This window comes from Oncorhynchus mykiss, chromosome 18 (assembly GCF_057628025.1).
Source record: "Oncorhynchus mykiss isolate SJ-2025 chromosome 18, ASM5762802v1, whole genome shotgun sequence".
Classification (NCBI taxonomy): Eukaryota; Metazoa; Chordata; class Actinopteri; order Salmoniformes; family Salmonidae; genus Oncorhynchus; species Oncorhynchus mykiss.
In genome coordinates this window covers 44,211,624-44,224,330 of record NC_143039.1, presented here as the reverse complement: position 1 = coordinate 44,224,330, position 12,707 = coordinate 44,211,624, and the positions used below count along the sequence as shown (strand labels likewise).

Genomic DNA, 12,707 nt, shown 5'->3' with positions numbered 1-12,707 from the left:
AGTTATACTGCATTCCCCAAAACAGCCCACCTCACTTTGATCTAGGACAGCACACAAGATTCCAAGGCAATCAAGATGGATGCTTTTAGCCATGTCATCTTTTATCAGTGCTCTGAGTTAACGGTCATGTTAATCAGAGGCAGATTAGAACAACAGAACATTATATTATCCATACGCAGCCCACTAGAAGCACCCCAAATAATCTGCACCACCGGCAGGGGTCACAGAGTGCCTGAGAGGTCGCTTCACCACCAGCTTTGATCCTCATACCGCACAATTAATCTCGATTGCCAACCAAAACAACCCCGCCGAATAGCTGCTGACGCTAAGGAATAAAAGGCAAATAAGACAGAGGACTAACAGCTCTAGTTTTGATACGCACCAGGAAATGCAGGTGCACTCACTCTGTTCTGCCCCTTTCCGCTTTCCTGGATGCAGTGTCTGGACCACCAGTCCAGGTGGCCTAAAAGACCAGACCGGAATGGACTTTCAATAAGAAATGTATAGTACTTACACCTGGAACTCCAGTTTATGGAGTGAAGCCAGAATGAAAACCATCTCATTTCTCTCGTCCACACTGGTTATGGGCTACCACACTCTGATGGATGGGAAGCTGGGGCACTAGTGGTGAGGTGAAATGTATTAGTCTGCGATAATACAGCACAAGCAGCATGATGGGTTGCGTCCGGTCTGAGTACATATATGGCAACCACTAACCTGATCCACCTTTCTGAAACAATGTAAGCTTGCGAGATGACGATGGTGGACCAGGCTAGGTAACTACAGCTCTAGTTCAACATGTCTCACTCACCCATTCAATCTCCTGTAGGCTATTTGACCACTGGCGCCACAGAGCATTTTTCTCTAGCGCCACAGAGCTGTATAGACTCAACACTGACCTTGTGGGGACCTCTGGAGGTGTTTTACTGAACTTACAGTACTTAACAACTGCTGCTTGGTGTGATAAATATATACTGAACAAAAATATAAACACAAATTGTAAAGTGTTGATCCTATGTTTCATGAGCTAAAATAAAAAATCCCAGAAATGTTCTGTAAGCACAAGAAGCGTATTTCTCTAAAATGTTGGTACAAATGTGTTTACATCCCTGTTAGTGAGCATTTCTCCTTTGCCAAGATAATCCAGGTGTGGCTTATCAAGAACCTGATTAAACAGCATGATCATTACACAGGTGCACTTTGTGATGGGGACAATAAAATGCCACTCTAAAATGTGCAGTTTGTCACAGAACACAATGTCACAGAGCATGCAATTGGCAAGTTGACTGCAGGAATGTTGCCAGAGAATTTGTCTACCGCATGCCGCCTCCAACGTTGTTTTTGGCACTACGTCCAACCGGCCTCACAACAGCAGACCACGTGCAACCACGCCAGCCCAGGACCTCAACATCTGGCTTCTTCACCTGGGGGGGTTGTCGGAGACCAACTCCCCGGAGAGCTGACAAAACTGTGTGTTTGCACAACTGAAGAATTTCTACACAAACTGTCAGAAACTGTCTAACGGAAGCTCATCTGCATGCTGGTCGTCCTCACCAGGGTCTTGCCCTTACTGCAATTGTGGGTCATACCCGACTTCAGTGGGCAAATGCTCACATTTGATGACCACTGGCATGCTGGAGAAGTGTGCTCTTCACAGATAAATCCCGGTTTCAGCTGTACCAGACAGATGGCAGACAGTGTGTATGGCGTAATATGGGCAGGCGGTTTGCTGATGTCACCGTTGTGAACAGAGCGGTGGGGTTATGGTATGGGCAGGCATACGGACAACAAATAAAATGGCATTTTATGGATGGCAATTTGAATGCACAGACATACCGTGATGAGATCCTGATGCCCATTGTCGTGCCATTGTCGTCCCCATGTTTCAGCATGATAAAGCACAGTCCCATGCCGAAAGTATCTGTAAATAATTCCGGGAAGCTGAAAATGTCCCAATTCTTCCATGGCCTGCCTACTCACCAGACATGTCACCCATTGAGCATGTTTGGGATTCTCTAGATCGACATGTACAACAGCGTGTTCCGAGTTCCCGCTAGGACTGGGCGGTATGCCTTGTTTTACTATATATTGGTAATGATGCATGGACTGGTTTGGGTTTTTACTTTACCTTCTATAACGGTATTTGAATGTTTGGTTTGTTAAACAGATCCCTCTGTCACTAAAGGAGTGCATTTGTTGATGGTCAACCTGGGGACACTTGCGTTCAGTCTGCATGGTCAATGCAGCACAGGCAACCATGTTGATGACAACGATGCTGTTTCCACTTTGCATATATATCCACAAGCACTCTATAATTCCACTATTAGTTTGTGTTTCTTATATCTGAAAAAAGTTAGTTTGTCTTTTCTTAGCAAGTCACTAAATCGTGTTAGCTGCTAATGCTAGTTAGCTGTCAAGCTAGCTAATAAATGTAATGAGTCAGAACAAATGTAGCTAGCTATACAGCCTGATACCAGTGATGGTGTAGGCCTAAATCAGCATGTTGTATCTGCAACAGTAATTTCTAAACCAAATCATGAATATGTTAACTACATTAATGTAGCCAGAGATTATAGGGTCCCCTAGGAAACACTCACCAACACTTTGGTTCCTACCCTGTCACAATAACTCCTCCCTGGCAATTTCATTCGTTGTCATGTCAAACAATACTGTAATCAAAGTGCCCACTATTATATTCTAAATACAGAATTATAATAATCATTCTATTCAGTGCTAGCTGTGCCACCAGAGACTCTGGGTTCGAGCCCAGGCTCTGTCGCAGCCGGCCGCAACCCGGGAGGCCCATGGGGCGACGCACAATTGGCCTAGCGTCATCCGGGTTAGGGAGGGCTTGGCCGGTAGGGATATCCTTGTCTCATCGCGCACGAGTGACCCCTGTGGTGGGCTGGGTGCAGTGCACGCTAACCAGGTCGCCAGGTGCACGGTGTTTCCTCCGACACATTGGTGCGGCTGGCTTCCGGGTTGGATGCGCGCTGTGTTAAGAAGCAGTGCAGCTTGGTTGGGTTGTGTTTCGGGGGACACATGGCTATGGATCTTCGTCTCTCCCGAGCCCGTACGGGAGTTGCAGCGATGAGACAAGATAGTAACTACTAACAATTGGATACCATGAAATTGGGGAGAAAAGGGGGTAAACATTTTTTATCACGATTTTTCGCAAATATCGTGCAGCTCTACATGGCAGTGTGGAAATGATCTCAAATAAGTACAGGAAATGCAGAAATGGATTAAAATGCAGCAAATAATTTTGGGTTGAAGTTTAATTGAATAGAATAAACAATCCGAATGGAGAAAGACCCATTGAAATCACTTGGAATGAATGTGTTGCCCCCTAGGGTCACACACTACTCAAAGAAAATGTTGAATTTGTATTACTCAAAAATATAAAATATATTAATATATATACTGTCAAAATTTGAAAAATACCTTGATATGTTTGCCATATAGCCCAGCCCTAGTTCCAGCCAATATCTAGCAACTTCGCAACGCTAATGAAGAGGAGTGGGACAAGTTTCCACAATCAACAGCCTGATCAACTCTATGTGAAGGAGATGTGTCGAGCTACATGAGGCAAGTGGTGGTCACACCACACTTCGAGGGAAATACAGTGCCGCCGAAGCAGCCACCTTGGCCTGCGTGAGCAAGACATTTAAGCGTGTTAACCCTCGCAAGGCTGCCGGCACAGATGGCATCCATAGCCGCAACCTCAGAGCATGCGCAGACCAGCTGGCTGGAGTGTTAACAGACATATTCAATCTCTCTCTATCCTAGTCAGTTGTACCCACTTGCTTTAAGATGTTCACGATTGTTCCTGTACCCAAGAAAGCGAAAGTAACTTAAATAAATTACTATCGACCCGTAGCACTCACTTCTGTCATCACAAAGTTCTTTGAGAGGCTAGTTAAGGATCATATCACCTCCACCGCCCCAATAGATCCACAGATAACGCAATCGCTGTCGCACTCCACACTGCCCTATCCCCTGGACAAGAGGAATACCTATGTAATAATGCTGTTCATTGACTACAGCTCAGTCTTCAACACCATAGTACCCTCCAAGCTCATCATTAAGCTTCGGGCCCTGGGTCTGAACCCCGCCCTGTGCAACTGGGTCCTGGACTTCCTGATGGGCCGCCCCCAGGTTCTGAAGGTACTGTAGGCAACAACATCTCCATTACGCTTATCCTCAACATGGGGGCCCCACAAGGGTGCATGCTCAGCCCCCTCCCGTACTCCCTGTTCACCCATGACTGTGTGGACGACGAGACAGACTACAGGGAGGATATGAGGGCCCTGGTGGAGTGGTGCCAGGAAAACAACATCTCTCTCAATGTCAACTAAATAAAGGAGCATGCCCCCATCTTCAGGAGACAGCAGAGGGAGCATGCCCCCATCCACAGCGACAGGCCGCATTGGAGAAGGTGAAAAGCTTCAAGTTCCTCAGCGTACACATCACTGACAATCTGAAATGGACCAACCACAAAGACAGTGTGGTGAAAAGGGGAATAGTCAGTTGTACAACTGAATGCGTGTTCCGCATTTAACCAAACCCCTATGAATCAGAGAGATGCAGGGTGCTGCCATAATCGACATCCATGTCTTCAGCCTTGCTCAGGGGCAGAATTTTACCTTGTCAGCTCGGGGATTCTCCAGCAACCTTTCGGTTACTGGCCCAACATTCTAACCACTCGGCTACCTGCAGAAGTTTCCACCCTCACAAACTTTTACTGATGCACCATTCACCGCCTGGTATGGCAACAGTACCGTCCGCAACCGCAGGGCTCACCAGAGGGTGGTGTGGTCTGCTCATCGCATCACCGGGGGCACACTGCCTGCCCTCCAGGACATCTACAGCACCCAGTGTAACAGGAAGGCCAAAAATATAATCAAGGACCTCAGCCACCCAAGCCATGGCCTGTTCACCCTGCTACCATCTAGAAGGTGAGGTCAGTACAGGTGCATCAAAGCTGGGACTGAGATACTGAAAAACAGCTTACATTTCAAGTTCATTGTACTGTTAAATACTCACCACTAACCGGGCCCCGCCTAGTACCATGCCCTGAACTTTAGTCATTGTCACTAGCCAATATACCTCCCGGTTACTCTACCATGCACCTTAGAGGCTGATGTCCTATGTACATAGTCATGGAACACTGGTTACTTTAATAATTGAACACTGGTCACTTTAATAATGTTTACATATTATTTTACACACTTCATATATATTTACTGTATTCTAGTCAAAGCCTATCCTATTTAACTATTGCTGTACATATAATATTCTTCAGATATACTACATATTCTATCCATATCGTCTATACATCCCATCATTCATACATACATACAGTACCAGTCAAAAGTTTAGACACACCTACTCATTCAAGGGTTTACCTTTATTTTTACTATTTTCTACATTGTAGAATAATTGTGAAGACATCAAAACTATGAAATAACACATATGGAATATTGTAGTAACCATAAAAGTGTTAAACAAATCCAAATATGTTATATTTGAGATTCTTCAAAATAGTCACACTTTGCGTTGACAGCTTTGCACACTCTTGGCATTATCTCAACCAGCTTCATGATAGATATATATAGATATAGATATACACTACCGTTCAAAAGTTTGAGGTCACTTAGAAATGTCCTTGTTTTTGAAAAAAAAAAAACTTTTTGTCCATTATAATAACATCAAATTGATCAGAAATACAGTGTATACATTGTTAATGTTGTAAATGACTATTGTAGCTGGAAACTGATTATTTTTTATGGAATATCTACATAGGCGTACGGAGGCCCATTATCAGCAACCACCGCTCCTGTGTTCCAATGGCATGTTGTGTTAGCTAAACCAAGTTTATAATTTTAAAAGGCTAATTGATCGTTAGAAACCCCTTTTGCAATTATGTTAGCACAGCTGAAAACTGTTAAAACTGGCCTTCAGTTTCTTGGCAATTTCTCACATGGGATAGTTTTCATTTCTCAGAACAAGAATAGACTGCTGAGTTTCAGAAGGAAGTGCTTTGTTTCTGGCCATTTTGAGCCTGTAGTCTAAAGAAGGCCAATTGTATTGCTTCTTTAATCAGAACAACAGTTTTCAGCTGTGCTAACATAATTGCAAAAGGGGTTTCTAACGATCAATTAGCCTTTTAAAATGATAAACTTGGTTAGCTAACACAACATGCCATTGGAACACAGGAGCGATGTTTGCTGATAATAGCCCTCCATACGTCTATGTAGATATTCCAGCCGCTACAATAGTCATTTATAACATTAACAATGTCTACACTGATCAATTTGATGTTGTTTTTATAGACAAAAAAAATGTTTTTCTTTCAAAAACAAGGACATTTCTAAGTGACCCCAAACCCCTGAACGGTAGTGTATATATTTATACTCTGGACTCCGACATTGCTCATACTAATATTTCGATATTTCTTCATATTTCTTATATATTCTTTTGCGTTTTAGATTTTGTGTTTATTACTGGATTGTTTGAGCTAGGACAACAAGCATTTTTCTACATCCTCAATATATCTGCTAAATATGTGTATGTGACCAATAGCATTTTATTTGAGATTATTTGAGATTACTGACAGGTTTTCTGATTCTCACCCCTGCTTTAAAAAAATATATATCTATGACCAACAGATGCATATCTGTATTCCCATCATGTGAAATCCATAAAGTATGGCCTAAAACATTTATTTAAATTGACTGATTTCCTTAGATCAACTGTAGCTCAGTAAAATCTTTTAAATTGTTGCTTGATGCATTTTATATAGTTGGTGATAGTTGGGGATTTTGTCAAGTATTTGCAAAAAAAACATTCCTACTTTTGTCACTAGATGTCAGTAGTAATACTGTTGGATGGTGTGTTCTCATTTATTGAAATGTATGTTTTTAGACAATCAATTTTCACAAAAATGTCATTTAGTTAAATCTAAACTGTCTTGATAAGGCTTCTTGAAGGTGTCAACTTTACATAGACATTTGTTAGATGACTGTGGAAGTTCATCTACAACCTAATCTGACTACCAATATACAGTATATTTTCTATAGAAGTTTTCACTAAAACAAGTCCCAGCCCTAACGTGCCAAAAACCTCCCCAAAAAGTGTAAAAACTTTCTATCCAATTGAGCAGAATATTTTTTATTTACAAAATAAAATGATAAGGATTATTTTCCCCCCATGTGATTGAAATATGACACCTATTTAGAAGTCCAAAATAATACAAAAATGAATTATGTCATTTATTTTAGGCCTGTCGTACCCATAAATCGACTATACCCCATAAATGTGATTCAGAGGTAATTAACATATTTGTCCATAAGGTAGAGCTCTAACCTGCCTATGGGGTTATCTGGTATCTGGAATGACCTGAGAGTTATACAGGAGTCCTCTGTTCATGTTCACTTTCACTCATCCACACCGTGTGACTGACTGCCAACAGCTGTCTTTCACCAGTCTGCTGGCCTGTGTATGCTTGGGCCAGAATCTATTAAAATATCCCTCTCCTCTAATTGAACCCATACAAACAAGACTAACACACACACAGAGAGAGAAAGAGAGATTCACATAAACATCCACACACACGTACACTATCATATTAGGCTATGCCTAGAGAGCTGAACACATACACATGTATGCATCTAAAACTCATAAAAAGTCTTGAAGCACTGGGTGCAATAAAAGAGCCAGTGCTTCCTGTTTGTAAACTCTGATCTCTCTACCAGGTCCATTGCAAGACTAAACCCTACATGTGTAAGCAGGAGCTCCTTGTTTTCCCCAGGTATCACATTATTTCCTGGTTAGAGTCCGTGTGCCTTCGTTGCCCGGATCAAATGTCTCCTTCTGTCTTTGACAAGCCCTCTGGTTCCTGTGAACCACAAAATAACTCCTGTGCAGCTGTAGCTGCTCCAAGCTTCTTGCCTCAGCACACTCCACATAGTATATTTGCATGCACAGTGTGGATATCATGTATCTGTACAAGTGGCAATGCAGTAAGTCTTTGTGTTTACGAAAATAGAACCTTGCAGCAAACATGCAAGTTAGAGCAGAATTTGACATGTGCTGTAAGCTAACATTTTTCTTGTGTGTGATTGTGCTAGGTGATCATCAAATCAAATTAAATGTATTTACATAGCCTTCTGATATCTCAAAGTGCAGCAAGCAATGCAGGTGTAGAAGCATGGTGGCTAGGAAAAACTCCCTAGAAAGGCCAGAACCTAGGAAGAAACCTAGAGAGGAACCAGGTTATGAGGGGTGGCCAGTCCTCTTCTGGCTGTGCCGGGTGAAGATTATAACAGAACATGGCCAAGATGTTCAAATGTTTATAAATGACCAGCATGGTCAAATAATAATAATCACAGTAGTTGTCGAGGGTGCAACAAGTCAGCACCTCAGGAGTAAATGTCAGTTGGCTTTTCATAGCCGATCATTAAGAGTATCTCTACCGCTCCTGCTGTCTATAGAGAGTTGAAAACAGCAGGTCTGGGACAGGTAGCATGTCCGGTGAACAGGTCAGGGTTCCATAGCCGCAGGCAGAACAGTTAAAACTGGAGCAGCAGCACGGCCAGGTGGACTGAGGACAGCAAGGAGTCATCATGCCAGGTAGTCCTGAGGCATGGTCCTAGGGCTCAGGTCCTCCGAGAGAGAGAAAGAAAGAGAGAATTAGAGAGAGCATACTTAAATTCACACAGGACACCGGATAAGACAGGAGAAGTACTCCAGATATAACAGACTGACCCTAGCCCACGACACATAAACAACTTTAGCATAAATACTGGAGGCTGAGACAGGAGGGGTCAGGAGACACTGTGGCCCCATCCGATGATACCCCCGGACAGGGCCAAACAGGCAGGATATGACCCCATCCACTTTGCCAAAGCACAGCCCCCACACCACTAGAGGGATTTCTTCAACCACCAACTTACCATCCTGATACAAGGCCGAGTATAGCCCACAAAGATCTCCCCCACGGCACAACCCAAGGGGGGGCGCCATCCCAGACAGGAAGATCACATCAGTGACTCAACCCACTCAAGTGACGCACCCCTCCTAGGGACGGCATGGAAGAGCAGCAGTAAGCCAGGGACTCTGTAATAGGGTTAGAGGCAGAGAATCCCAGTGGAGAGAGGGGAACCGGCCAGGCAGAGACCGGTTGACCAGGTGATCTCTTTAACAGATGCTTTTGAATCAAATTACGCCCTACTGTATTGTACCAACTCTCACTGTCTTTCTGTCTGTCACTGTCCTCCTGTTTTGAGGCTGAGCTTGACTTGATTGATTGCCCACTGGGCACAGACATAATTTCAACATCTCGTTTTGATTTACATTTGATTGAGTTATCAAGTAACATGAATTGAAATCAACAAAAAATGTCACGTCATTGGATTTAGCTTAAAAGTTGGGTGAAAAAATGACCAAATTTCTTTACATTGGGGACTTTTTGTAAATCCAATCAGTTTTTTTTATGACGTGGAAACCACGTTGATTCAACCTGTTTGTATAGTCGTGGCCAAAAGTTTTGAGAATGACACAAATATACATTTTCACCAAGTCTGCTGCCTCAGTTTGGTTTGATGGCAATTTGCATATACTCCAGAATGTTATGAAGAGTGATCAGATGAATTGCAATTAATTGCAAAGTCCCTCTTTGCCAAGCAAATGAACAGAATCCCAAAAAAGCATTTCCTCTACATTTCAGCCCTGCCACAAAAGGACCAGCTGACATCATGTCAGTGATTCTCTCGTTAACACAGGTGTGAGTGTTGACAAGGACAAGGCTGGAGATCACTCTGTCATGCTGATTGAGTTCGAATAACAGACTGGAAGCTTCAAAAGTAGGGTGGTGCTTGGAATCATTGTTCTTCCTCATGGTTACCTGCAAGGAAACACGTGCCGTCATCATTGCTTTGCACAAAAATGGCTCCACAGGTAAGGATATTGCTGCCAGTAAGATTGCACCTAAATCAACCATTTATCGGATCATCAAGAACTTCAAGGAGAGCGGTTCAATTGTTGTGAAGAAGACTTCAGGGCGCCCAAGAAAGTCCAGCAAGCACCAGGAGTGTTTCCAAATGTTGATTCAGCTGCGGGATCAGGGCACCACCAGTACAGAGCTTGCTCAGGAATTGCACGCACAGTGAGGCGAAGACTTTTGGAGGATGGCCTGGTGTCAAGAAGGGCAGCAAAGAAGCCACTTCTCTCCAGGAAAAACATCAGGGACAGACTGATATTCTGCAAAAGGTACAGGGATTGGACTGCTGAGGACTGGGGTAAAGTCATTTTCTCTGATGAATCCCCTTTGCGATTGTTTGGGGCATCCGGAAAAAAGCTTGTCTGGAGAAGACAAGGTGAGCGCTACCATCAGTCCTGTGTCATACCAACAGTAAAGCATCCTGAGACCATTCATGTGTGGGGTTGCTTCTCAGCCAAGGGAGTGGGCTCACTCACAATTTTACCTAAGAACCCAGCCATGAATAAAGAATGGTACCAACACATCCTCCGAGAGCAACTTCTCCCAAGCGTCCAGGAATAGTTTGGTGACGAACCATGCCTTTTCCAGAATGATAGAGCACTTTGCCATAAGGCAAAAGTGATAATTAATTGGGTTGGGGAACAAAACATCGATATTTTGGGTCCATGGCCAGGAAACTCCCCAGACCTTAATCCCATTGAGAACTTGTGGTCAATCCTCAAGAGGCGGGTGGACAAACAGAAACCCGCAAATTCTGACAAACTCCATGCATCGATTATGCAAGAATGGGCTGCCATCAGTCAGGATGTGGCCCAGAAGTTAATTGGCAGCATGCCAGGGCGGATCGCAAAGGTCTTGAAAAAGAAGGGTCAACACTGCAAATATTGACTCTTTGCATCAACTTCATGTAATTGTCAATAAAAGGCTTTGACACTTATGAAATGCTTGTAATTATACTTCAGTATTCCATAGTAACATCTGAAAAAAATATCTTAAGTCACTGAAGCAGCAAACTTTGTGAAAATGTATATTTGTGTCATTCTCAAAACGTTTGGCCACGACTGTATGGAGGCCCATCTGTATGGTGTCCAACCTTACCCGGAGCTGGCAGAAGTGGGTGTCCGAGATCAAAGACAAGCTGGCCAAGGAGCCTATCAGCTGGGCTCCTGACCCCCTAAGAGAGCTTTGGGGCGAACCACCAAAGACACCAAGCACCACTAAATTAGGAACCTGGCAGAAGAAGGTTTGTCCCTGTCAGGATCCCACTGCTGGCCACCACATACCTGCTGCTCAGAACAACACTTCAGCTACCAAGCAGGAGTCTCAAGGCAATTCTCCTCCTTCCCAATTGGAGGGTAAAATTAAGACCCCTCTAGTGCCTCTATACGGGAGTCCCGGATCAAGACCAAGTAGGTGGGGAAGACTGTGACCAGCGGCGTTCAGGAGAGGAGTGTGGGAACTACATTTCTGACCGAGCTCATTTGTATGGAGGCTCCACCGCCAGGGGAGGAGATAGACAGGACACTGAGTAAAAGGGGGTCGCTCGCACTCCAAAGAAAGTGCTCCAAAGTATCGAAACTGACCCGCAGCTGGAAGCAGGAGAAGGAGCGGAATGTAACAAGAATTTGGAAATGGGCACACGTGGACACAGAGGAAAGTGGGTACTCTGAGGCGGAGTAAAGGACCCTTGAGGCGGAGGGCGGCCAAGATAAACCTGGACAGACAGACAACTCTAAACCTGGACAGATGGACAGTTCTAAACCTGGACAGACATCTCTAAACCTGGACAGACATCTCTAAACCTGGACAGACAGACAGCACTGGGTCATCCGGAGAGGCCATGCAGAGGGATAGTGACGGCATCTCACCTAAAGGGAAAGTTGAGTCATGGGTGAGGGTCAAAGACCCTCCAGCTCAGTGTGAGTTCAATGTTCTTTGCATCAGTATGGTGACTGTATTAACATTCATGTACAAGCGATGGTGCATGACGGTCCCTCATTAAACGTTCCCCTAAGTATGTAAGGGATACTGTAAATACACCTAAATAACTTGATATAGCTAATTTGTTGCTCAAATAAAACAGTTTAATGCTACACTTGTTCAGAGCTTTACAATGGAAATGAACGTTGCAATGATTGATGATTGTCTCATTTTTTTGTTAAATATTTGGGTGATTGTTCTTCACAGGAGCAAAAAGGAGTTGGATGACGCCAACAAGATCAACGCTCTCTCAAAGAAGTACAGTGCCGTGGGCGATCTGAAGAGCCGCTGGCAGAACTGGTCCTCAACGAACACCGTCAACCAGAAGCTCAACCCCTTCAGTGAGGACTTTGACTATGAATACTCCATGTCCCTACGCCTCCACAAAAGGCGAGGAGGGTTACGGACGCCCCAAGGAGGACACCAAAACAAACAGCCGAACGTGCCAGGCGAGCCAAGCAACACATCCACGGTGAGATAGCCGACATGTGCTATGTGATCAAGACTATGAACGACCCAGATCCGGACGGGAAGACCCACGTCACTTTCAGAGAACTGTTTGATAGATACGTACGCGTCTCTGACAAGGTGGTGGGGATTCTTCTGAGAGTCAAGAGGCATGGGAAGGTGTCGTTCGAGGGGGAGATGCTGAGGCAAGGGCAGGATGATGGTGTTATCATCACCCTGTTGGTGTGACTTCCTCTCTTGTGGAACCAAGTGTATT

The 12,707-nt window shown here is 44.1% G+C and overlaps 1 protein-coding gene across 1 annotated transcript; it reads left to right on the top strand.

Moving 5' to 3' along the window:
* The first annotated feature begins 753 nt into the window (after positions 1-753).
* abrab (actin binding Rho activating protein b) lies at positions 754-12,679 on the top strand. Its single transcript, XM_090206656.1, is given in 7 exon segments — positions 754-776; positions 11,075-11,384; positions 11,387-11,617; positions 11,814-11,926; positions 12,194-12,368; positions 12,370-12,414; positions 12,416-12,679. Coding segments are annotated over 7 exon segments (1,161 nt in total).
* Positions 12,680-12,707: the final 28 nt, after the last annotated feature.